Below are 27,308 nucleotides of genomic sequence, written 5' to 3' on the forward strand. Positions count from 1 at the left end.
CAGGTGCAGAACATGATTCGAAATATCTCTGTTTATTTCTGTAATCGTTACTTCAGATTTAATTTTATCGCCTATTTACACCACAGTGTTATCTGAGATTTGGACCCTCAGTCTTCACACTGTAAGATGTCCTCAGATCACTTGTGTTTGTCAGCCCTTGTTGAGCTGGTTGGTGTGACTCAGGCCTGATGTCCTCTCCTGAATATCCGCCCCAGCATGACTAACGAGGGATAAACCATGTACTAACCCATCCTCTTTCATGGCTTTCACTTCTCTGCTTGCTCAATTGCTCCAGTTTATGTTTAACAAAAGCAAGAAACTTTATAGCAGTTTTTATGTGTATAAGGTGTTACATTATGAGGGGTAAGATTTACCTAATCTCAGGGGTGTGTCCCTGAATAAACAATTGTAGAACATAACTGAGTACATTTAAATACAAGTTTGAATACTTGTACTCATTTTTGCAAGTTTATACTCCTACTCTAGTAAATTTCAGAGGTAAATATTGTTTGTTTTACTCCCATACATTTATACAACACATATGGTCATCTTAAAAAGATATATCTGATGTGTTATTGTGGATTAAAACCACCCAGAAGTATAAAAACTAGTTAAAACTGACTCATGTCTTTGCTGCTAAGAAAATATATACTTTTATGCAAATGAAAGTTCACATGCAATGGAGTATTTTTACATTCTGGTGCTATATTTTTAATTTCACTTATTTAAAAGATATGAATACTTCTTCTTCTTCTTCTTAAAGATAAAATTGATAATAACTTTTAACAAATAACAAAGTGCTCAAACTTCAATTAGAGGGCACAGTAAAAACTAAATGAGTTACAGTACACTGTACATGACAATAAGGTCATAAAATCAGTGCGGAAATAAAATATGATTTATATGGTGAAGGGAAGGAACGGCAGGAAAATGAATGAAGACCGAACTTAATTATTAGCCAGACTTAACAATATGTTTTAATATTTTCCTCAAAAGCTTGAAGTTGTATCTTCAGAATACAGATAATTATAAGCTCTTTTTTTGCAAGTGACCAGCTACTTTGATGGACCTTTAACAGTACAAAGTCACATCATCTACGTCTGTGCCTCACCCACTCAGCTGGGAATCTTACGCAACAGTACCTGCCATATCTGCATCTTAAAGCCAAAGCAAATAAAATCAAGATTAAAATTATTATGATATATAATCTCTGCTGCTTTCTGTCTAACTGTTCTGCAGCTTATCAAACACTCAGGTCAGGACATGTAACAATGTTGAACGATGAAGAAACACTTTGATATTGCAGCATCTTAACGAGTGTACAGTGGTTTGTAATTACAACCCAGTGTGATAAGGCTTTAATGCAGCCAGAGACATGTGTGGCATTAGTATATGCATGTTTCATGCGTGCTTGAAGGGAGGTGAAAAACAGGTCAACATGAATCCTGGAAGAATAAGCATTCCCTTTGTTACGCCTATAAACAATAGTGAGAGGTGCTCAATGGAGAATTGACAAACAGGCTTCTCCTGTCTTAGCTGGTCAGGACTAGAAGCACATGGATGGATGAACAAAGAAAGACAAAGCATTTGTGTTTTTACTCTCGGTCCCACGGCCATTCTCTGGACTTTAGGAAGTGCCTGTTTACCATAACCAACAATGGACTTTACCTACGTTGTTCGCCTTATGCAGAATTTAGGCCTGTCTTACTATCCTGAGGACATGCAGTGTGCTGTTTGTGTAGTGGAGCGTAAGTGGACGAAAGGGGAGTGGGTGGTAGGGTTACAGTTGTATCCGGTGTCGTTGATCATCTGCATACAAGAAAGCTTTTTCAACTATAGATTATAATTTCTTAAGCAGTATCAGCTCCTCAACAAGAGTCACATTCTTTGTATTTGTTGGATCACAGGTTTTCTTGTTGCTATGGTAACTTTATCGTTTTTATTTCCTCATAAAGCGTGAACAAGTGCCAGAAATCAAGGAAGTACTGCAGAAGTTGCACAAGTATGAGTCAACTCTATATTCATCCACAGTAGAGTCAGATTAGTATTTTTGTCACTGTAGTTGCGTCTACATGTAATGTTAACAACCCCTCGGCTGCAGCACTTTAGGGTGAAGACATCTAACTTTTGATGAGATCACAAACACTAAAACTGTGTCTGATATCGCTGCCTATTTAGTATTTAGTTTACTGTCACTGTCCACCATTTTATTTGTTTTTCTGTACTGTAATTTTACGTTCTTGGTCTATTTTGTCACACAACATCCATTCCATGTCTGTCTGAGTTCTTCTTATCCGAACTGAGGGTCTAAGGATAGAGGATACTGTATGCTGTACAGATTGTAAAACTAATCTGTGATGTAAATAAAAATGGACTAAACTTGACTATTTGAGTGTCCGAATTTCGAGAAATTTATCCACCGTATATTGCCCTCAACAATTCCAAGAAAGAAATGAAAATTGATGGCACTGACTCAAATGTCTGCTGACAATCCCACAATACAATGACTGTAATGTGACAAAACCTGTCAGTGTTGACGCAAAATGATCATGATTCAGTAGTGAAAAAAATAACAATGTACTGCAGATTCACTGTTGAGTGATTATTATATAACACATGGTTAAGTTAGTAGTTCATGAGGGAGTGATTGTGGACACAATGCTCAACAAGTAGACTATTTGTCGATTATTAGACATTATAATCCATAACAATGTCTTTAATAAAATTCAGCAAATCTTAACTTATCCTTCCCCATCTCATTCCTTCTTCTTCTACTAGAAAGCACTACCATGTACTGGTACCACATGTATAAAATTATAGATTTATTGTGTTATTGAGCGTATGGTCAGTATTCTACTGTTTGATACTGATATCACAGGATCAGACTCTTGTGTTGTTTTGTTTTGTGTTTTTGTGTTTATTTATATCATGTTCCTGACTGCTGCAGTGACCCAAATTCTCTAAAGGCTTTTGGTTTTGACGGATAAAAACCACGTGAAACAAATTAGTTTTGACAAGTCGAAAAGAGACGGTTTAGAAAACATGTTAGGAGGCAAAACAGAGCCAGCAAGAGAGTACAGCTTTGATATCCTGTCATCACATCAAATGCATTGACTAGTCTGTATGAGCTGTGTGTACTTGGGATACAAATGTAGTCACTTCCAACACTGATAGTTTTGATGGAAGCTGCAGTTGAGGACTTGGTGTGTTGAACTGCTGTTAAACATGAACAGGTGTAAGTCAGGAAAGATCTCTGACTGACCAGACACAAACTTGTTTGGCCTGTGGAAGTTTGGATTTAGGAAATACTGCACACTATAAGCACTGCGGAAACCAAAGAAACCATCAAAGAAATGGTGAACAGTGGAACTGGAAAGTGAAGGTTTTCCCTGTGGAAGTTGTACTCAAGTTTACTCAAGCATTTCTCCTCAGGGCTGAAAATATAAACCCTGTTTTTTTTTGACATGGGCAGTATTTTCCCACCTTTTTCTATCATACCAAGGAATTTTGCCCAAAATGTTGTCAAATATTTCCCTTGAGCCACTTACCTTTTGCTTGCCTGGCTCTTTTTTAGCATATAGTCATGACCTGATACCTTTTCTTATTTGCACAGTAGCGCACGCTGACATCCAGGATCAGCCACGTAGAAAAGAGTAAACGAGTAACTGCAAAAGCAAACACAAGCGTCACGTAAAAAGCACAAGTAGAAACATTATTATTTGCTTCTTAAGACCATTTTTATTTGCTTACGTGTCTCATTATAGAGAATATCGCTGGGCCAAACCAGATTCAGGTCAGTTTAAGTTAAACACCATATGACATCTGAGGAAGCTGAAATGAAAAGCCACATGTGTCTTAAAGCCAAGTCCAAAGTGTGGAAATCTGCTTTAAGACAAATATAGAATTTATGTCCATGCATCAAATGATTCTTTATTGCAGATTTTATTGGTTCCCTCTGACATGTGATGGAATGATATAATGAAGTTTTACTCCTTGTAATATTCAAAGTCACTTCATCTGCCTCACAGACTCACTGCCAGGTCAATGGTGTTACCACATCAGCATATTACTGTACCCGCAGCAACATCCTCTCCTCGGTTATTGTTGTTTTTCTGCTAAGTAGGCTTTTTGTTCCAGTGGAGTCAGTAGCCCCCTCTCTCCTCCTCTCTGATTGTCTGTACAAAGTGTTTTGTGTCAAGCAAGAAGAAACGAGTGAGTTTTACATAACACACAAGGTGCTGAGTATGTTACCTGACTGCTGGTGTGAGGTCATCCAACTTTTAATTTACAAAAGGTGTGTACAGCTGTGACTCATGCTGGGAGTGGGTGTGAGGGAGGGTGTTTCTGGTGTGTAGGAATTTATGGATGACTCATTGTAAGGTGCCGCTGTTGATTAAGTGTCTGTTTGCAGATGTGTCCACTCAGGTCTGCGGTTGACCTGAAACTTTGACCTCTTAATGGGTCAGTGTTTAAAGCAAACAGCTGCCATGTGAAAAGTATCATGCAGCACAGATATGACTTCTTTGTAGTGCTGAAAACTCCAAAGTGCTATTTATATTATGCTCAAAGATGAATGCAGTAGGATTATATTTGTATGTATTAATGTGCATGATCCATTGCTTTTATATAATGTTTTTTTGCCTATAAAACAAATTGAAGTCATTACATTGTTTTTTAAAAACTACACATAAACTTTTGATTACATGTGATCAGGTTTCAGTCATAATGTCTCTGAATCTTTCAATAACTTAGCAACCACATTCAAAATTTGCAAGAATCTCTGCATGTGCAATTACATATAAACATTTGTATTTAATTTTGCATGTTTTAGTGTTCGCAACATCCCCCTTTGGCCCCTGTCGTGTGTGCATATTCTGTTCTTTACTGTTTACTGCTGCAGTGACATAATGTACCCACATAAAGCAAAAAAGGTTTATATTATATGAAAAAGTTAACTTGACAAACTAACTGGTTAAACATGAGGACAAAGTGTACAAGCTCTCATCATCTTTTAATTTCCGTCAGGCCATTGTATGCCTTGTTACGATAGGGAAAATTAGATGGAAAGTGGACTTGAAGGGTTACGCGGGTCAGCCATTGTTTTGTGTGTTAAAGAAAGGACAACCCCTGCAGATAAATCAGCAAGAGGCTTTTTGGGGGGAAGGGAGAGCTGCAAAGAGTACTGGCATCTGGCCATTCCCTCTGCCAACTATTCAAGCCATGAAAGTGAGGACTGTTTGAATGGTGAAACTGAGGAGAACAGTTTGTGAGCTAAAATGTTAAAGATACACTTAGTTCATTATAAATTCACCACTAGTTTTCCTCCAAGGAGTAGCTCACAAAAGTTCATGGCCGAGCCTTGGAGCTACAATTCAGAACAAACAGGTTTTAAGTATTACAGGATGCTTGTACAAAAGAAATGTTTACTCAAGTGCAAAGAATTAAAATGTAGATTCTGCACAGCAGTCCAAGTAGGTCAAGTGTGACTGTAGAAGAACATGCATGGCACGGCCTTTTACTGCCGGCAGGTTATAAGCTTTAAATCTGGAAATTGGTTTATAAATAACTGAACAGATGTCTGTGCTAATTCCATATTTACGGTGTTCTTATTTCCGAAAGCAGCTATTTCAGACAGTGAGTCAAACTTTCCTTCCTTTTCTGTTTATTTCACCTTTATTTGAAAAACCACACACACATTTAGCTGCAAATTATCTGTTCTGACTATCTGCTGTGTGCAAGAGACAAAGGCAGACTAACTGTGTCTCTGCTGCAGCAGCACACTCAAATCTGTGTCACTGTGTCATACATAATGGTGTAGCCAATCACGGCGCAGGTAAGCATGAAGGGGATATAGCATCTGCCCAATCGTAACTGGAGTGCTCAGCCAATCAGGATGCTTCTTGTCAGGCCACAGCATCTGTCTGTGTGGAAAATACCAAACCGTTTAAATGTGTGGTGGATGTAAACATGCGGCAGCTTGTTATTCTCTGCAACCTCTGCAGACAGGGTTGTGTCAGCACATGTGTTTCCCAGAGTTAATGTGAGCACGTGGGATCAGCTTCCCCTTGTGCGTAAATGCATGTGAGAGTGAGTTTTTGTGTACATGTGTGGGAGCGGGTTCTGCAAGAAAGGTCATTTATTCTCAGAAAGCAAGATTCGGTCACAGACGAAAACACATTTTCACATAATCAGCAACATTTTTGTCACTTTTGTTATATCCAAATATCCAAAACTCCTTCAGATACACACAGAAATTCCTCCAGTTGTTGTCTTTTTTTCTTTAATAGGATTATACATGCATCTTGCCAAAACATGAGCCATATACTGACATTTCCTCTCCTTCTCTTGATGTTCCCTCTGCAGAATTTTGCACAAATCAATAAGCTACTGTCTTCTTCTTCTTTTTCTAAATTTCGGCATTCCTTCATCCCTTCCTGCCTCTAATGCATTCCTCTCTTCTTGCACATTGCAGAATGAAGAGCCACTACTGGTTTGAACTAGTATGATGTGTTACACAACAACACAATCCAAGTGAGGAGAATTTTCAGTGTACATGCACTGAAGAAAAGCTTTAAAAATAATGGATGCTTACTACACGTGCTGTTTTTCCCTGCAGCTCCACATGCTATTTTATATTAGATTGCAGAAATTTAAGTCAGTAATTGTTAATTATATGTAAAAATATATGAACTTGGACTGCCTTCTGCCTCAGTGTGATTACATGCTAACTGACAAGCATCTTAAATCTGTGTTTGGCCAGGGGGGCTATTGTGCGGTTCCATTTATAAGACCCCATTTCATGTTTATTTTTTTCTCTCCTTACATAACATGGATGTGGTCCCCCCCCCATGACTGTTTCTCCCGCTCTGCACAGGAACCACCACGATCCAGCCTGTACATTCCGGTGGTTGTCATAGCAACAAGGCAGCATCCCTCTCTCCATCCTTTGTCCAGTGTCTCCCCATCGTTTGAGCTTCCCAGACGGAAAGGCGGTGTGGATTCTGCATGCAAATCGAACCCCTAATTGAGCCTCGGAGCGATTTGGTAAACTCCCCCCATTCTGCAATGGCGTTAAAACACTCAGATGTTAAATGAGACAAAGAGGAAAACAGATGAATACAAGAGATCCATACAGTTTTGTGTAAAATAACAATAAAAGAAACACAGTCAGAGGAAGTGATTGGGCTTAATGACATGTGCTTCCCGTAAAATGTTGAAATTTGGTAATGTTTTGACTATCCACGTGTCCAAAGGGATGTAAAAAAAAAACAGGTGGGATGAGTGGGCGGGTTGGAGAAAAGAACATGGTGTCCCTGTTTGCCTCTGGGAACGTAGAGAGTTTTACGAGGAATGCAGAAATGGACAGTGTGTCGTGTTTGGGCCAGTTTTTTCCACCCTGTAATTGTTTGTGGCAGTTAGCGATCAGGGTTTCTGGGTTTAGGTTTACGTCATCTTTGTTAGGGGTCCCAGTTTGGTTCTGTTTTTGTTTGCATGAGTGCATGTGTGTAGGAGGAAATTTAACACTGCATTTCCTTGCATGCGTTATCAAGCTGAAGTGAACAACAGCTTCTGTGTGGATTTAGGCAGAAATTGTTTCAGAAAAACTGGAATATTCCAGATTAGCTTCATCATAATTATTAACCACAGTATGTTACAGTTATATTTAATCTTTAAAAAGAAAGTTAACTCATGACACCTTTCTAGTTGTTTTTCCAAACTTTGCATCCTGTCTAACATCCAATGCAAACTCTTGGAAATGTGCAAAGGCATGCAGAAAAACAAAGTTTAAAGGGCGGAGAGGTTTCAGATTTGGGAGGAAAAAAACAACACAAAAACAAAGTTAGAGTACATTTGTTGGCTTCAGGCCAGCCGACATACCCTGAAACAGGACTAAACCTGCCTTCGACTTTTATGATTGGTTAACTTGTTTCTGGCGAAGCCAATCAGTGAGCTGACTAACGCTCTGTTGTGAGGGCAGATGGGATGTAGGGGAAAGGTCTCAAAGCAAACTTTTTGTTGCCCTTCCCCCGACATGTGGGAGACAACACCAGAAGTAAATGTTTATGTCCCGTGAAGTGAGGATGACGTGTACTTTTTGTGAACTGTGGTTGAAAAGTCTTCCTGTTCTCTTTGTTGGAGAACAAAACTCCCTCACAGAGTTCAAATCTGTGAAGCTCTGACTCCAGATTCAGCTTTAAGTAAGATACATTTATGTTGTTTTTAAAAGGCTGCAAAGCTTGGTCACAATCATTGATGCAAATATGAGGTATGAGGAGATGTTTACAAGCTTCTTTAAGTTACACTTTGCCTGTATTTTGACGATTGGAGCTAGAAATGCTTGACTAATTGCATCTAAAACTGACTCTAAATCTAGAAACTACCATACAGCTGTTTCTCAGCAGTGTTACCTTTAATGTCCTCAAACAACCCAAATCTAGCTTTTTCTAACATGTTGTTTGTTGGTTAACTACAGGATCCAGACAAGATCACTACTTCTCAGCCACAACAAACTCGGGTTCAATGAAGTTGTTTATGACAAAGCACTTCTGGGAATATTGGCCTCGGGCTGCAGTGAGGGAGTATAATGACTGTCTCGTGAGTACACTAGTTTCCAGTTCCTTCGCACAGGAGCCTTGAAAAAAAAACAAAAAACAGCCAGAACAAAGCCGCTGTTGAGCTCCTGCCAAGATATCAGCCAGACTGAAACATCAGAAGGTTTGGTAAAAGAAGGCACAGCCAGAGAGCATTTACTAGGGTTACCTTTAGGAGCACTTCATTTTACTGTGAGGTTTTTAATGTTTACTGGTTATAGTAAAATGCTGTCAACAGCTGTCTGAGCAGCTTTTAAAGAGGAAAGCAGTCTGGAAATCAGCCTCTCTTCTTCCTGCAGCCAACTAGAGATGGATATTTTCTATTTATGAATTCATTATGGTGTTAACAAGTTGGCTAAATTGTGAGAAATTAGTGCCAGAGTTGAATTTTATGGGATGTCTGCCTTATAATTATCAATTAATTTGTTGAAAAAGCGTTGAGCTCCAGACTCCTGTGTAGATCTGTGAATCATCTGTTCCACGCTAAACTCACAAATTAAGCCTTTGCAGCTGAAGATGAAGTGCTGTGACATCCTATTACCTTGACAAAGCAATCATTCGACCTTTTGGGGAAATGCTGAAAGTTTAAGGAGACGATCAATACCGCTCATCAAGCTAAGTGTGGTAGCAATCTTCTCATCTAACACTCGACAAGAAAGCGATTATGTGCATTTTCCCCCAAATGTCGAACTATTCCTTCAAAGTCTTGAAGTCAAGAGTCTGACAGCAATGTTGTGATAAAAATAAAAGTTTTAAGTGTATCAATAAAAAACACCAGGTTCAGTAAACGTGATGTTTTACCAAATCAGGTGCATTACAATATCGCAGTTAACAAAAGGATAAAACTCCTTGAGGAAATCTACAAATGGCATTATGGACAGATCCACCACATTTTTAACAACATACATCTGGGCACAGACATCTACAAAGCGTACCATACAAGTTGACCCAGTGACATCAAACGTTGCCATTTAAAAATAGACACTTCATAAAATCAGAGAATTAGTAACATTGAAGACTGGATAGTTGAAAAGGCAGGTCAACATATTAGCAATACATGAACTAAGATTTATTAAGTTACACATGCTGTCCAGCCTTAGCAGCTCTACGCTTCAGTGTCCATGTGCTTTAGTTCATTTTTAGTCACCAGACATAAAAGGGAAAGATATGACATGGGCTATAAAACAGTGTTACAAAAGCCAATCCCTTCTAAAGACGAGGGGAAGACAGACCCTGCCATTACCAGCTTATAACTACCAAGGATATGATTATACCTTGTCATGTTTAAGTTGACCAGCCAACTTTAATCCATTAAAAATGCAGGTTAAATCATCTCAATGGGAGAGAAAAAAAATACAGTACTAGTTAAAAGAAAAGATAAAGTCAGGAGGGCAGTAGGAGTCAGTCCATGAGTTGTGGATTTAGTAATCCGCAGGTTCATCTCCCTCCTCGTTCAGCAAACAGGTGCGGATCAGGGCCTCGGTCACACCGTACGGGTCGCAGTTGGCTGATGGACGGCGATCCTCGAAGTAGCCTTTCTTCTCCTGGCCGACATTGCGGGGAATGCGGATGCTGGCGCCGCGGTTGGCCACACCTGCGGAGAATTCGTGGATGTTTGAGGTTTCGTGGTGGCCGGTGAGACGGCGGGCGTTGTCGAGCCCCCCTTTGGGATCGTAGGCACGAATGTGATAGCTGTGCCTCTTTCCAAGCTTCTCAATGGCGTCCTCAATGGATCTGAAAGCAGAAATTTTCCGTTAGAGATTCCTGCAAAACACGACATTATGGCAGAGCTGTCAAATCAATCCTCTGACAGGTTTTGAAACTCACTTTAATCCACCATCTTCCCTCATCTCCTTTGTGCTGAAGTTTGTATGGCAGCCAGCACCGTTCCAGTTACCAGGGATTGGCTTGGGGTCAAATGAGGCGACCACGCCGAAGTCTTCACAGACACGGTGCAGAATGAAGCGTGCCACCCAGAGATGATCACCCATGTTGATCCCTTCACAAGGTCCAACCTGGAACTCCCACTGAACACAAAAAGATTCAAGATTATTATGAATTACATTTTTAAGTGGCCCTTAAACCATGAAGATGTGTGCAAACTTCAAACATGATTAGTTTCTTTTTTTACCTGAGCAGGCATCACTTCTGCATTTGTGCCACAAATCTGGACTCCAGCATACAGACAAGCTCTGTAATGGGCCTCCACTATATCTCTGCCATAGGCTTTGTCTGCTCCCACACCACAGTAGTATGGACCTGCAAACAGGCAGATTGTTAAACAAACCATCCACATATAAACGCCCGAAAAACACATTTACACTAAAACTAAACTCTTGAGAAGCTGCTTACCTTGTGGTCCAGGGAAACCGTTAGATGGCCAACCAAAAGGATGTCCGTCAGTGCCCAGAATTGTGTACTCCTGCTCCATGCCGAACCAGGGATGCTGCTCCTCTACCATCTTCATAATTGCACTGCATGTGATTCGAAGGTTGGTTTCTGCAGAGAGAAACATTCAGATTAGAAGACCAACTAACACCAGTACAGTCAAATATGGTACAGGGGCCAGTTTTGCAAATCTCCTGAAGCATGTTCATAGTAAAAATGCAAATTATACACTATTTCTAAATAGATTTTCCCAGTAGTTTGGTTTCCATCATCATTTTGGGTTCCAGAGCAATGAGAGTGACTTTCTCCTCCAAAACAAAATAGGCCAGAGAAACTGAAGAGTTAAATCTGCCAGCTTCCTCTGTTTCCTGTGCTTGTTTTGCAATAATCTGTGTTCACTTTACTAAATTAAGGACTACTTCACTGCTATGTCTATCACTTCTAGATCTACAGCACCTGCATCAGTGTGCATGCACATGAGACAGAACAAGTGTGTGTAAATTAGTGTATTTGTCTCTGTGTGTCACATGTGTGTGTGTATTCATAACTGTGAATTTCAACTGTGTTGCTACAATACAAATGTAACACATCCAGGGTTAAATTGCTGATAAGACATCTGCATGATCTGCTCAAAGTTTGGAAAGTGGCTCATTTTCAGGCATTTTCATGCTCTCTCATTTCAAAATGTAAACTAAAAACTGGCAACTAAAGAGTCTTCCTCTTGATTCAGGTTTTGGGTTTCATCCCCTTCTTTTATATAAAGATTATGTCCCGCCCACATTGCACTGACTGACCAATCAAGTAATTTGCTTCTCTTTAAGGTGGACCTAAAGTTACTGTGGTTTTAAAATTTGTACATTTTGCTGGTATATTTTTTATATTTAACAGTGGTCAATTGATTATTATTGACATTATGTCACTATAATTGATTATTATGACATTATTGAGTATTACTCCGTTCACTACAGCTCAAATTTTACAGATTCTGAGCCTCTTTGTTACCTGCAGGCTTGCGGTTGTACTTCAGCACTTCACACAGGACCAGCTTGTTGGGGTCTTTACGGAACGGGTCACGGAACATGGCAGCAGGAACCAGATACATGTCGCTGTTGGACCCCTCAGACTGGTAGGTACTGGAGCCATCGAAGTTCCACTCAGGCAGATCTACACAAGCAGGAAGAAAACCGTTATATTATAATACATGATTGAACATTATCTTTAAGGACATTTTTAGTAGTCAGAGACTTTAGGAGGATTCAGGAGGCTTACCTTCGATGCTCTTGGGCTCAGAATCCAGCGTCCTTGTTTTGCACCGCAGTCCTTCTCCGGTTCCATCAATCCAAATATACATAGCTTGGACTTTTTCCCCCTGAGGGAGCTCCATGTACTGCTGCTTGACAGTTTTACTCAAGCTGGCGCTGGCGGACGTGGCCATCTTTATTTCCTACTATAACACACCTGAGAACAAGGAGAGAGGAGAGAGAGAGAGATCAGGTATGAGACCGCGTTGCGCTCTGGATCATATGTTGCGTAACCAGAGGTTTGGAGAGGGGGGCGCAAAAAAACAAAAAACAGCACTATTGTTTCTTCTTCCAGAAAGGAGAAAGGGATGAAAAACAAGCTGAAAATGTAAAAGATGGCACATTTCCAGTTTTTTCTCCTCTCTCAATGCTGGAAGGAAAAGAAAAAAGCCACTTTCCACCGCCTGTGCATGAGCAAATAAAAACAAAAAAACAACTTATTTAACGCCGCCAGCTCACAAAGGATGACTAACGGGAAAAACCCACATTACAGGGAAACCAGACACTTGAGCCGAAAAACGGATCTCTACACAACATCCTGTTGGCAAGAGCCTGTTGTCGTAGTCATGGTGACAATAGTTGAGAGTGAAGCAATATTACATCATAGGTTTCCTCGTTGAGCTCCATCACCTTAATACTTACAACTAAAAGCCTGTAGACGCACATAACCAAACTTGTAAACACATTCAACCTCAATTTGAAGGCACCGAGGCGAGATAAACACACACATTAAGTAACAGTTCATTGAAGTCTGAAACAATGAAAAGTCTGGCACAATAAACAGAAGCTGCAGAGCTCCTCCCCACCATGAAAATATAAAAGAAATTACCTGGAGAAACGAGGAAATTGAAATAAAAACTAAAGGACTGACAGGTCCAGTGTCTTGTGGTGTGATGTCTCGCTAGTAACTCTCTCATTCTCCGGTACCGAAGCTCCGGGTCCGGCCACATTTATAAGAGCAGGAACTGGGACGTCGCGTCTATGATTGGTCAGAGAGACGGCCGTGTTTTTACTCCAAGGTGATTGAAGGCACATGTAGCCCGATCATTGGACAGGATGGAAACTGAACCGCACCGCCCTCTAGCAGCTCAGCCGCGTGTTACTGTGCGTGAGTGACCCTCCGCTGCGCGTCCTTATCCTCACATGGAGACACAATCCGAGGAATTACGCACAGTTAAAAGTAAGACAAAGAGTGTGATGTAGGCTGACTCGATCACTTTAAAAAAAACAACGACAGAAAACGTGCCTCATTGAAGGGGACAATCTTATGGAACAAAATGTACAACATCTTCATCCTCAGCTTAAAGCCATCAGGGAATCTCAGTCTAAGACGCCACCGTGTGGTAGAAAGCGGTGCCATTGTATACTGGTTTTACTGGGAGACATTATGTAATTCCACTAAGAAAAAAGTGCTTTGGATTTGGTACATTCCGGTTTTGCACTGGAATCCCACGTGAGAAAATGATGCATAAATGTACCCATATTGATCATTGTTAAAACAATAGGTAACGCTTTATTTTACAGGTCCTTCAATTTTATATTAATTTCCAGGATATTCTGTGTAATTTGCAGGTATTTAACCGTTAAGATTAAAGGAAATTTTACAGAAAGGGTGATGTAATTTACAAATTATAAGAAAAATAGAGAGAAATGTTGTACCCACTCATTATGTTGTATGTAGGCTATATCACATATACAAATCTTTAACTGACAGAAAATATTATATTATATTCTTGATTAGATTTCCAATATACCACCAAATTACATAAACCCTTTAAAGAAATGTCCTAAGAATGAACAGTTACTCAGTGGCTACTTTAGAGAAATGATTGAAAGAATGTCCTGGAAATTAGTAGGAAAGAACGGGACCCTTAAAAGAAAATGTTACCAATATTGTGAATCATTTAGTCAATAAAATGTCAGAAAAATGTCCATCTCAGTTTCTTAGAGTCCAAAGTGATGTTTTCAGACATCTCATTGTGTCAGAAAACAGTCCAAAACATAAGAGATTCAGTTTAGAAAGCATCCAAATCCTGGAACCAGAGAATGTTTGACTATTTTGCTCGATAAATTACTTAAACAATTAATTTACTAGCAAAATAGTTGCTGACTAGTCTTCTGTCTTCTTGACTAATGGATTCATTGACTAATAGTTTCAGTTTTAATCAGATGCCAGGGAGACTGATGCACATTAGATCTAAACCTCTCTTTTTGGACACCTTCTGCCTGAAATGACTGTTCCCTCAGTACCAAAGAACAAGAAGATGCTGCTTTGAGCTTTATTCTTGAAGAGACCTGCAGACTTTGTGGCATTAACCCTGTAAGGCCCACAGTTGCAAAATACATCATATACACATACATCACTTTTAGCTGTCCTAAAAAAAAATCTGTAAATCTGTAAAAGACCACATTTACATAGTCAATGGGTCCTATTGTTTATCCTTGCAAATGCTATTGGATAGTAAATGTGTTTATAGGAGGCTTGTCGCATTGTTCAGGCACAGGTGAGAATGTTCCTGAATGTGAGGATGTGAGTATTCTGGGGGGGATGCAGGTATTTCTTTTAGTATGATAAGTAGAGAGCATAATAGGATAGTTAGACAGTGGAATTTGTAAATAGGATTAGGATTAATTTGCATTGAAATGATTTAGCCTGGAAAATCCTGAACTCTCTACCTGAACACTTGGTCCACCAAACTATCTATTCCTTCAGGTTATCTACTCCAATATAATACTGACTGTTGTGTGATTATTATTCATTATATACAGTTATTGGGCTAAATAAGCAATCAACCCTGCAAATGACCCCCTTAGTTGTTCTGTATATTTGTTCAGACAGTGTGAGTACAAATATGGAATCATCAGAGGCCTCCAACAACAGCTTCCTTTGAGCTTTGAAGAGCATCTGATGGTTGCTGCAGTAAGACAGGAATGAGCAGGTCGCAGACAGCGATGTGGAGACAGGGTACAAACAAAATTCACGCCAGGAGCAGATTGATGGAGGAAAAACACAGACAGTGACAACATAAGAGCGTGGAGTGAACTAAATTATGGCCATGAGGAAAACCGTTCCATTACAGATGTACCCTTAATCCTGCCCTTCCTATGTTTTCATGCAATCACTGTTGTATCATCCGTTGTCCATCATTGCCAATTCTGTCTTCCCTTCCTTCCCAGACCAGACTTTGTCCTTGTATGAACACTTCTCCCCAGGCTTGTCTGCTGATACTCCAGCTGGTGTCCTTATGAGGACATTTTTAGGGCCTGTGGCTGCACCACCTGTGACTGTGGCAGGAGCTGGACACCTCTTTGAACCTGCTTCTGAAGATAAGAGGATGTCTTCATCAGAGTCCTGCAGCAGCAGCAGCTTCTGGCCACGAATGTTGTTGTAGTGAACCTTAGTTTTGCCATTAAAGGCAGAAATGAACTAAAACTCTGCATGAAGCCACAAATGTGTGTGTGTTATCATCATGCTGACTTCTGGCAGTGTGATTCAAACTGAGCAGAAAGCATGCCAGGTGAATTCAGTAACAAAATATTAGTATTAATATTAACAGACTCTTCTATGCATGAAAACATGTTGACACAGAATTGTCCTCCTCTGCGAATTCACACTTTTATCTGCTTTTAAATCTTTTGCTCTTTGTTTGAATTGCTTAACTCCCTCTTACATTTCTCACACATCTGGTAATTAAACCTGCATCAGTGATACACTGAGAACGTTCAATATATCACAACATAAAATCACCCTAACCTTCTGCTATGGTTTTGTTTTGCTGCTCAGTGGGTATACAGCACCACCTAATGGCAGGTGAAGAGGATGATGAAGGCTCTGTTTTAGGCTCGCTGTGGATACAGGAACACCGGAAGACTTGAGAAAGAGAAGATCCCTCCACCTGCACCACAGAAAAACCAGTAAGACTGAAAGACAAAGAATAGTTTGAATAATTTGTTGTTGAAAGATATGAATATTTTTACTGTTTATGTCTTAGAATATGTTTGGAGGGATTCTTCCTCCTCTTGTATTTAAGGCAGATCAAACATTTGGATCATGTCACTAAGAGCACGTAACCTGATAGGACAGACGCTTGACTGCTTATCCTCTGTCGCTCAGATGTTCAAGTTTTAATTTCTCATCCTGAATTTTGGTTAAATTCAGGTTACATTCTGTCAGTCATTTGTTCAAAGCATCTAATCTGCCTAAAATTGGTCAGTAAAACATTCAAACTAGATATTCTGGAGTAGAAGCCCACCAGGTCCTCACACTTTAACTGGGGAAAAACTGTGAAAAACGTTCTAATAACTTGTGACTTTATGTTCTGAGAGATTCAGGCTGTGTTCCTGGTGGATGATGAAATCTCAGCCTGTGTTAAGTGACTTGCTGTTCTCAGACAAAACATGTTGAATTTTCACAGCTTATTCATTGTCACATTTGCCTGAGGGCACGATGCAAGCTGCCTCACCAGTCTGTTGTGAGTTTTCTGTGAACCAGGGCCTCATGTTCAGAGAGGATAAGTAACCAAAGGGATGGGACTCTCCATCCTGCACACAAAAACATACATATCTGGAAAGTCCTCACCGGTTTCACTTGAAGCGTGAGGATACATTTTGGGTCGATGTCCAGCACTACCAGACTGATTTCTACATTAGTATTTTGGGGAGATGCCTTCTTCACTTTGGTTTATTAATAATATATGTGTAAGATTAAACTTTGTTGGGAAAAGAACTGTAAATTTGTGGACCTGTTTCCATCGTTGGACCTGGTATTGTCAGAGCCCACCAGGTTTTTCATCAGACAAACGATCTGTTGGAGATGAGTATTTGATATCTCAGCTAAGGCTCAGAGGAGATTTGATTGGAAACTTGGGAACTGTATGAAACTTATAAGGCTGTGAGGGGGTTCAGGATGTTTTGGAAGAGCAGGGGGAGGGGTCTTTTTTTTCTCATCCTAATTTTACATTTGATTTCAGTCTCCCTCTTTGAGATTTAATTGTTAAAAAAAAAAAATCAAATAAATACTTAAAAATTTATGTCAAAAGATAGTGTGCACCACAGGGCATAAAGGTGCTTTTTGCCATATACAGTATAGGGAACACCTATTCTGTCACTGTGTCACGGCTGTATTTCTTTCATAATTTATTAGTCAATCAAATTGTAGCTAATAGGACCAATATGCCAATTAAAAAAACTAAAATAAATGTGTACTGTGTATCTTTCAGCTCCTTTCCAGCTCGTCCAGTAGTGATGATTTGTCAGACAAATGTGTTATCTCTACAAAAAGACGTTTTTTGTCAGTAACATGAAGTTGTCTGAACTTGTCTCCATCAAAACAAAAAGCAGAACTACCAATTTTTCAAAAGATGCAGACAAAGAAGATGATATCTTAAAATTCCTAACCCTAATTCCTACAAATTCTACTGCAAAGCTTGCTGCAATTCACATATGTCTTTATTTTTTATTTTCCCCAATATGTAGGAATTACAATTATTTAGCTCTATCTATCTAAACACTCTGTGACTGGTTAGATAATGAAAAAATAGCATCATCAAGACAACATGGTTCATCGTAAAGTCAAGAGGAAAACCCTAACCTCACAGACTGGTACTGGGCTGTGCTGTTGACATTTTAACCAGGATACATCATTGCAGCGATACTGTGCGATACTGATGTAACTGTTGGTATGAGCCTCATCAGTCACTTGGACACAGTGACACATTTATTTCATAATAGAACTGAAGTGAGCTGAATTTTCCTGCGTTTACGTCTTATGAATTGGACCATGTCTCACTGTATCACCCTGATTGTCCTCATACAGATAAACATAAAAAAAACAAAAAACACAAGTGACTTCATCAGAGAGGCGTTCTCCAAGGGAAAAAAGAGCTCAGAGGACTTCTCTCTGATGCCAAGAGTGATGGAGTGTTTTCCAATTTCATCAACACTCTCACTTTCCAGTGACTGGACACCGAGAGCGTCCGTCACTTCTCTGGAGGTGGGACCTTGTCTCATTTTTGCCCGTAAACAGAAGTCTGTGTAAAGCATGAACAAAATGGAGACTGTAAACTTGTTGGAGGGAAATTAATCATGAGATGGAATATAAAAGGGAGACACATTAGTAAAATGTATTAACACATTTTAAAATGTGAAAGCTTTTTAAAATAGTTTTATCCTCTTAAAAAAAAGAATGAGTTTAAGAAGAGCTATTGAAACGTAATATTGATACGTTTCCACTAGTTTGGTTTCACAATATGAAAATCAACTTGTAGAAATTTTAAACTTGCCTGAGTTAAAGGTGCGTTGCCTTTTTTTTTCTTGGTCAAGGTTACATTATCATCATGTGCTGATGCAGTAGACAGAAGAGGAACAGATCTAATAACTTTTGCTAGTTGGTGCTGAGTTAACTTCTGAACGTTATATACATAAGTCATATACACAACACTGTGCAGCAACTGACTCTCAAATCCTGGATGTGGAGCCTCCAGTGCTACTTCTATTAGCAGCTGTGGTCGCTTTCTGCTGCAAAAATGAGTGAACTGTGTGTGACAAAAGTTCTCCAACAGACAAGGAAATTAAAAATAGTTAAATATCAGATATAATATGGATGTCCATTTTAATTTTGATAGCAGCTGTCATGGACTGTGGCAGTGAGTTCAAAAAGTTTATACTGTTTTGAGCATTAATGTTACTCTTTATATATTGCAGAATCAAATATAATATAGCTCTGATTTGTTTCACTGAACCTTTGAAGATCTCCAATGTGAAATCTTCTTTGAGTTCACCACCGCTGTAGATTAAAGTGCAGCATACAGCTTAATTATTTAGATTCTAACATACAAATGATTGAAACATGAATGTAAAACATTTGGAATGTAGAGTAGTGTGATAAACAAAACGCTGAGATTTATTTGTTTTGGGAAATCACTCATAACTCCAGCAGAGGGCAGCAGCTACCAGTGCAGGACTTCATTTGGCAGAACTGAGGTCCTTCAATGAGCAACCAAGGGGACATTTTCACTCAACCAGTAGACGTTTCTCTATTGGACGACCCTTCAATGGGCATTCAATAGAGAAAAAAAACATAAAAAACAAATCTTGTAAAGTATAATTCTGTAAATTTAAAATTCACAAGCCAATATCCTCCACTCACTACAAGAACAGTTATTACGTGTCCAATTTGTATGATGTAAACTGTCAAAATATAATTTAAGGCCTTTATAATGAAATCTGAAGAGACAGATCAGGACACAGTGATGTTATTTTACCTCTGTACTTTGTTGAGGGAAGATTTTTGGAATAAAAGACACGAAGAACTTGGTTGAATTTGGTCAAAAGGAGCAAAAATAAACATCGTGAAGGGCAGCACAAACTTTCCCTCCTGACTTTAAAACTCACCTCCTAGTTTTCAGCTCCGTCACTCAGCACAGAGGTGATGAATAACCCTCCACACATCTAACACCTTCACCCCACTCAACCTCTTAACAATTAGGCCCTAACCCCGGCAATCCCCTAGCCGTCATATATCATCATGTCCTCTACAAACCACAGGACAACGCTCTACCTTAAAAATTAATAAGGCTGACAACATACTTGTCGCTATTTCAATGCCCAGCATGTCCTCTGTGACTCATCAGTTCAGCTGTAAATCAGGCCAGGAGGAGCCTCAAGGGATTCTGTTCCTCTAAAGCTCCTTCAAAAACACTTTATATGGAGCATCAATAACCAAACACTTTGCAATAACCCTTATTGGCATGGCAGCATGAAATACTATTGATTGTTCAAATGAAAATCAGCAGGAGCACTAGCTGCTGCATGGATTGTTGCATGTGTGTGATTTTTGTCTATATTCTCTCGCCGGTATCAGCGAGGATGAAGGCAGAGCAGTGTGAGGCATCATGGGTTATATTTAATCCAGCCTTGCTCTTCTTTGGGATAATAACTTTTTTGCTCCAGTCCAGGACTTGTCTGTCATCTTGACATGGCAATATCTCCCAACTCCACTGTTTCATAGTCAGTTTCATTTATTTCCAAATACCATTTCACACCCTGCTGGCTTTAACTAGGTATTATACAGCGTGAGGGGAGTGTGCAGATTGAATCGTGACAGAGACAACAACGTTTCTGGTGAAAAATAAGTGAATATTGTAAGTGGCAGACTATATAAAATTATTTTTTTGCTCCCTTTTCTCGGCATGAATTTGTGTGTTTGTCATCCTGGTCTCTCACATTCATATGGGATGTCTACAGCTGATAAAATTTGTTGCCTTTATTTATTTTTTTGGTCTGTAAATTGAGTGTTGTATCTTAAACAGAGAGCAGTGCATACAGAATTCATGCTCCTGCAAACCACAATTTTAGTTTTCATGATTGTAGATTAAAGAGGAAACTATAACATTGTGGTTTATCATAATAGCTAATGTACTGGGTTTTATATATTTAGTTTCATTTTAGTTTTTAACTTGTGTATTTAAAAACTCAGTCAGTTTGCAATCATATATCTACTTGCCTTCCAATTTTAAACATGCAACATGAAGTCAAATAATATTTTTACAAGTTCTGCGCATATTTTAGTTGGTCATTGTAATTTGATTAATACATTTTAAGAACTTCTGTTGTTGAACAATATGAGAAAAACAATGTTTTAGATTTTTTTGGCTAATGTACTGTTGTCACCATTTTCTAACTTTGAGAATACAAACACAGTGAGGTGCAAGATTCTAAAATGTTGTTTTTTTATACAGTAAATCACATTATTTATTGTCAGACTGTATATAAGGAAAGCAGATACAACGACAGAATACATCCTGAACAGTAGTAGTAGTTGTCAGTGACTGTGGCTGTATTTGGTTTTGGTTTTATGCTCTCACTGTTTCAGTCTTTTTGAATTGTGAAAAACATAAATATTTTATATATCCTTTTTTTTAAATATCCATAATACCTGAACAACTACCTGAACTACAACTACTGTTGACAAAAACAATTACTGTAGCGTGAGAGCACGGCAAAACACTGTGATTTTGATCAAATCTGGTGAACCTACAGTGAACCTGTTGTAGCTGATGTTAAAGGAACAGTTTGACATTGATAAGATTGATTGAGAAGATTCATACCAGCCAGCAGCCGGTTAGCTTAGCTTAGCATAAAGACTGGAAAGTGGGGGAAAACAGCTAGCCTGTCGTAACAAAAGCTAGCGCCTCTAAAGTTCAATATGTAACACCTGTTTTCTCTGTAGGCTGCCCGGCAACCTCATGGTGACACTAAGAAGTCTTTAATCCTGCCCAAGAAATTGTCCAGCACATAACCGTATGTGTGGTATTCACGCTTCAGTTTTTGTATGGATTAAAGAAACAAGATATAATGTGCTATTTAGTGAACTTTAGTGGTGCTAGTAGGGGGATTTTTTTAACCTTTGGTGAGAACTATGCTAGTTGTTTTTCTCCTGTCGTCAGTGTCTATGCTAAGCTAAGCTAGCCAGCTACAGGCTGTGGCTTCTAACTCGGCAAGATCGCAAAGAATCTGTATTTTCCCAAAAACTATACCTTAAACAATTGCTTTGGTAGTTTTTTACTATTTCTATGGTTCTTGTTTATTGTTGTTGACATGTCACTTGTAATGGATATTAAGGACTTGTTTAGTTATTTGTTTATTTATTGTGTTAGCTAATGCCCAGTTTGCTTTTGTCACGCATAGAGAAACTGTACTTCTTGGTGTAGCTGAACTGAAAACCTTCTGGGTTTTATTTGTACTGTGATCACACATGAAAACCTCTCATCTATCCATGTCATCTGTTCTGGAGTCGTCCCTCTTCTCCTGTTTTCATAATGCTCAAAATGATAAAATGCCTCTTGTTAACATCACACACATAAACTCAACCACAACAAATCCAGGTGTCATTGCATCATTTGCCTTCAGCCTCTCTTGCACAACAATGAAATCAAAAGACAAGAATGTTTTTGTCATAAATTTATTCCTCTCCAGTAGTTGCCCTGCTGACACCCGCAGGGGCCTCCATATGGAGAGATCGCCCACGGATGTGTGTGCCGTGATGCCAGTAGGTGGTCCTGCCCATGGCTTAGTAGGTGAGCTTGGTGTAGTCCCTGCTGCCACTGCTGCTGACATATCAGAGCTGTTTATTAAGAGGATGACAACTCTATCAAGCCCCATAAGCGGGCCCTCGTGCACAGGAGTTCTTTTGTTACTTTCAGGGAGGGTGTCATCAATCTTGCTGCCATGCTACTCTCTTGAGCTGTTGATGGCAAACACGATTCCTCCCTTTCTGCCTGGCCTCTCCCGCCTCGCAGTCTGGAATCAGGCGTGGTGAGGGGGATCGGAGAGATAGGAGGACTTTCCCCGAGAGTGCCTTTTCTTGACAGGCGACAGAGCGGACTGTTTGGACACCAGGGGTGGATATATGGGACCATGTAATGAAAAGACGTTGACAGGACCTGCTTGCTCTGTAATGAAGGTCCTCTGGAGCTGTGAATGGATACACACATCTTTCACGCTTTTGTCTTCCTGCCTTTCCCACAGAATCTATCTCATCCATTTTAACCAAAAAAAGAAGGTGTAAGAGAAGCATCCTAGACAACAGCTCACAGTGTTAAACATTTACATGCAAGGACGTGGTGTGAATTTTTAATGAAACAGCAACTACGGTGATTTACACCCACGATTTGTAGCTAAATCCCTTCTGCATCCGCCCATGAAGATGCAGTTGAATGTTCAGCCTCTTTCGTCTCTCTGTCAGTGCTACTCAAGACTCAGTAGCTTACAGAGATGGACTATGATGTATGTACTCCACTTTAGCATTGGCTGAGGTCACAGACTCCATAAATGTCTTAGACAAGTCTGATATTTTAATCTCTTTTTAGTAAGGGGATGTTGGGCCTTTGCCCAATCAATACACAGGGCAATAGCCTTGCCAAGATACCTCATGGTAGCTTTTCATTGTTCTGTCTGGAAGCTGAAATGTCAACCAGAATAACGTTGCTCAAACTGAAGCTGAAATATGGCTGTCTGTAGTCAAAAACGTCATTGTTATGATGTAGATTCTTCTGAAAATAATGAACACAGAAATCCAGCGATCGTGCTCTGAAGATGAGTCTTGTTTGACGGAGAGGGGGCAAGCTGACACCTGAAATTTCCTTTTTTTTATTCTCAAATCAAGTCCAATCTGTTTAATTCATCAGTCAACAATAGCCAAAGAAACTAGAGAGCGGAGGGCTGTGCTGCTGCCTTTGTAAGCACACACAGCCAAAAATATCAAGACACTCTCTCACATTAACATTGCTAATTTGTTTGCCAATGGTTTCCAAGGCGCTGAATAATTGGCTGTGAGATATTGTTTGTTCAGGTGTTCCGCATAATTGAATTCTGTATTGAAAATACTGTGGATGAATGTTGGAAGAATACTGAAAAGAATCATGTACTTTGTAATGCATTTTCTTTGAAATGGAGCGATTGGTGTAGATTAATTTTCATCCCAATAGCGGCTAGTGATGATTGCTGCACATTAATTATCTGGCTAATGTATAAAGCACACACATTTTGAATTTTAAAACAACTTAACTCGTGTTCACCCGTTTTCAATTAATGTCCTGTTGTTGAATCTTTTTGTATGGACCCTTTTAGAGACGATAGGGTTTCCTCTTGTTACTCTGGGAGCTTTGCACATGATGACCTTTTGAAACTCACAGATTGATTTCATGCATCCATTATTCCGCCGAAACGCTGCTTTTGTCAGTGCTGTGCTGTGAGCTGCGTGCTGATAAGCCCGTTAATGTGTGTTAGCTGTGTAGCTGGGCTCATGTGCACATGTGGAAGTGATATAGCGTCCAGCAGGACGCATGTGTTGACAGAGCTGGGTGATGTATTTGATCATAGTTAGTTGTGAGGAGGGTCTTGGTTGGGTTTGATTCAGCTGCCCGATGCTGACCTAATGCCTCTGCTCAATCAGTCACCTTGTCCTCCCCTTGACTCCTCACCCCGTGATCCCTCTCTCCCACCCCGAAGGCCTCAAGAAAAACAACCCAAGTGCTTTGGACCCTCCCTTCGCTGCGTCCCGCTCAAACTCCTGTCTGGACAGAAATAAATTAGATAAGAAATCAACGTAGGGTTCTCAGCTTGTTTTCTTAAAGTGCTCTACGGTATTTCCGTCTCTCCTTCAAAACTTAATATTTAATTTAAAAATCTGTCACATCTGGTTCAGTGTCATTATAGGCCTAGCTTTTCTTGTAGGCCTACTTCTGTTTATCAGTCCCACAATGTGTGTGTGTGTGTGTGACTGTGTGTGACTGTGTGTGTGTTCGACTCTCCGGTCTGATAATCAGTGACAGAGATGTTATAGGAGTGTGACAGAGTTCTATTTGCCATAACTGACATCTTCATCCCATCACTTTCCTTGTTTTTTTTTGTTTTTTTTCTTTTTTTGTAACTTACCAAGTGCTGGCATCTGTGGTGTTTCCAGGCGGATACACTGCAGTGGACTGGGAATTCAGAGGATTCAGACAAGGCCACAGCAGCTCAGGCAGGTGGAGAGAGAAAAAGCTGTACACACAAGCAGTACAGGAAGAGAGGACAGGGAAAAGAAAGAGAGAAAAAGAGACGGCGGAAGAGAGAGGGGGACTCGCTTCTTGGAGTCTTATACTTGAAGTGTTTAGCAGACATGCTGTCAGATTCAGAGGTCAGAGGGGATGATTGTATCGATGGGATTTATTCGCCGGTCATAAGTGAAAAAGAGACAGAAAGCAGGCTTGAACAGCAAAAGCTTGTGATGCAGAAAAGCACAATAAATCACCACGTACAGTTCGTATTAAATGAAAACTGAATCAGAGCTAGAAACAATCTTGAGTATGTGGCCACTTTCCACAATACCCTCAATAAATTCAAGCATATTTGCCACCTCAGCTAACATGTCCAATTTAATTTGGCAGTTTTGAATTGGATATACACTTGGAATCGTCATCTTAAGTCAAAACCTCAACTCCATTCATTTGTGAATACTTTATGATTATGATTTATGGATATCATATGTGGCATTTCCAGACTTAGGCACAGAGCTCCCCAGCACAATAATATAATCCTTTCCAGTACATTAAATGTGACACTACACCTTTTGCACCAGCTAATGCAAATGCCCAACATGTAACTGGTCAGTTGTGTTTGCATTGGTTACCATGATGTAAACTTTGCAGAATCAAGTACATTTTCAGCAGTTTTCTTGGGTTTGTGAGGATGTGATGTTTTGTAATTCAGAGCTCTAAATTTATAGTATTCACATCAACATCCAGTAAAGACATTGACAGAAACATGTAAATGCTTCTTTGTGTGTGCACACATTATAATTTTCTCTCATTTCACTCTCTTCACTGCACTCATTTGTACTTTCACAGTTTATGTACAAAATCAGAAACACAGTCCATGTTACAAACTGATGTGCATTTGTGGCCTTACCGCAAATCAGAGCCGATGGTGAAACGTACATTTCCAATAAACAACAGCAACTCTTGTTAACAGATTGATAGCACAACATTAGCACAACTTATCATCGCTGTCCAATGAAAAACAAATGTTTCCTAAATTAGCTTAATTAGTTAGCTTTTCATGAAATAAGGAAAACAACTATGTTTTAACTTAAGTTACATAGATGATTTCATTTTTGAAGGATTTTTAGCACAAGATGCAAGATAATTTTTGCCAACTCACACACTTATCTCTGTCGTAAACACCCAATTTATTGTTTCCAACTAATTGGGGCATTTGATGCTTCTGTTTTTTGTGAAAACACAAAAAAATAAGGAGATACATGGTTTTCACTGGACAGCGATATAGGACATGAAAAACGTTAATGTTTGCTCATCAAAATGATCTAAGTTCTGTAGATCAACAAATGTGTCCACTTCAGATATTGAATGATAAACTGAGGATCATTACTTTTCTCATGATTAGATCCATATGTAGTGATTTTTCAAGTAACTTTTAAAATCTTTGAAGGGTCAATTAGGTCTTTTGTAAACCTACTACAGAGCGTGGCATATTTTAACTCACTGAAGGAATGTGTGATGTTTGCTAGCTAACAGGAGATCGACTGATATTTAGAACACTATGAAACAGAAATTCCTTAAAATACCTTTAATTACTTCTTATCTTGCCTCTGAAAACCAACTCCCTTAATCTGAGAGTAAAGGGGCTATTTGCACAGTTTAAGGGTTTTTAAGAGGTAAAAACACTCAAAATGGACCAAAACCCATGAAAACCATTGTGATTTCCCCTTAATTAGAAAATTAAGGCATTTTAAGATTTAGATTAAGGGGCTGTTTTCAGTCCATTTTAAGGGATTTTTACCTTTTACTAATCTATTAAAATGCCTTAATTTGTTTCAGTTAGGGATGCACAATGATATTAGTCATCGGTATCAGCCAATAAAGGCTTTAAAATGAAATATTGGCATTGGTCTGACATAAACATTTCTGCTGATATGATGGGCCAATAAGCTAACCATTCGACGAACTGTTTAACTGTTTGTCTGGTAAACATGCGTCACGCTGGTGGATGTTATCACCATGTAGGGTATTTAAAAAGCAGTGATATGAATGCACTTGGAGAATTTTTACCCCCGTGTTGTTTATGTGCGTAACCAAGCAGTGCTGTTGTGTTTAGTGGGCTAGCTTCATGCTGCTGAACACATTTGGTGACATAGCTGCGAGGCAAAGAGGTAACGGGTTTAATGGATGAAGTTTACCTGCAAGATTACTCTATAAGGTTTATATTTCTCCCTGCTGGTCCTGCATAATAGGAGAAAGATGTTTCTTGCTAAGTCCATGCTCGGTGTTACTGTTGAAGTGAGGAAATATGTCAGCTTTATTTTAACCGCCATAAGAGCCCAGATCAAACACTGTAGATGCTAAATGAATTTATTTTGTTGTCAGTTGTCAACATGAGCAGTTTTAGTTATCCTCCGTGCTAGAAACAGGCGGCAGCAGCACTAACCGGTGCAGCGTGGAGGAGCTGCATCATTAACTCTCTGGATCTT

General features: G+C 39.4%; 1 protein-coding gene and 1 long non-coding RNA gene across 3 annotated transcripts; one reads left to right on the forward strand and one right to left on the reverse strand.

The window, feature by feature from the left end:
* Positions 1-9,323: 9,323 nt before the first annotated feature.
* On the reverse strand, positions 9,324-13,258 carry glula (glutamate-ammonia ligase (glutamine synthase) a). The gene is made up of 7 exons (XM_067605895.1): positions 13,110-13,258; positions 12,249-12,437; positions 11,982-12,143; positions 10,944-11,090; positions 10,723-10,850; positions 10,419-10,618; positions 9,324-10,325 (listed from the first exon to the last, which is right to left on the reverse strand). Exons 2-7 carry the CDS (start codon positions 12,412-12,414, stop codon positions 10,013-10,015), a joined length of 1,116 nt encoding a protein of 371 aa, XP_067461996.1. The 5' UTR covers positions 12,415-12,437; positions 13,110-13,258; the 3' UTR covers positions 9,324-10,012.
* Positions 13,259-13,377: 119 nt separating this feature from the next.
* On the forward strand, positions 13,378-17,437 carry LOC137194222 (uncharacterized). Of its 2 annotated transcripts, XR_010930938.1 has the most exons (4): positions 13,378-13,460; positions 14,528-14,600; positions 15,458-15,798; positions 16,065-17,437. It is a non-coding gene; the product is annotated as an uncharacterized lncRNA (long non-coding RNA). The 2 variants fall into 2 exon arrangements; XR_010930937.1 differs by having other exon boundaries at positions 15,458-17,437.
* Positions 17,438-27,308: the final 9,871 nt, after the last annotated feature.

This window comes from Thunnus thynnus, chromosome 12 (assembly GCF_963924715.1).
Source record: "Thunnus thynnus chromosome 12, fThuThy2.1, whole genome shotgun sequence".
In the NCBI taxonomy this organism is placed as follows: domain Eukaryota; kingdom Metazoa; phylum Chordata; class Actinopteri; order Scombriformes; family Scombridae; genus Thunnus; species Thunnus thynnus.

What these genes read in the sequence shown, in the direction of transcription:
- glula (XM_067605895.1), bottom strand. Translation starts at nt 12,414, where the DNA reads ATGGCCACGTCCGCCAGCGCCAGCTTGAGTAAAACTGTCAAGCAGCAG. An exon ending in GTACAACCGCAAGCCTGCAG is followed by an intron (nt 11,091 to 11,981) that starts GTAACAAAGAGG and finishes TTCTCTCTGCAG; the next exon opens with AAACCAACCTTCGAATCACA. An exon ending in CAGAAGTGATGCCTGCTCAG is followed by an intron (nt 10,619 to 10,722) that starts GTAAAAAAAGAA and finishes TTTTGTGTTCAG; the next exon opens with TGGGAGTTCCAGGTTGGACC.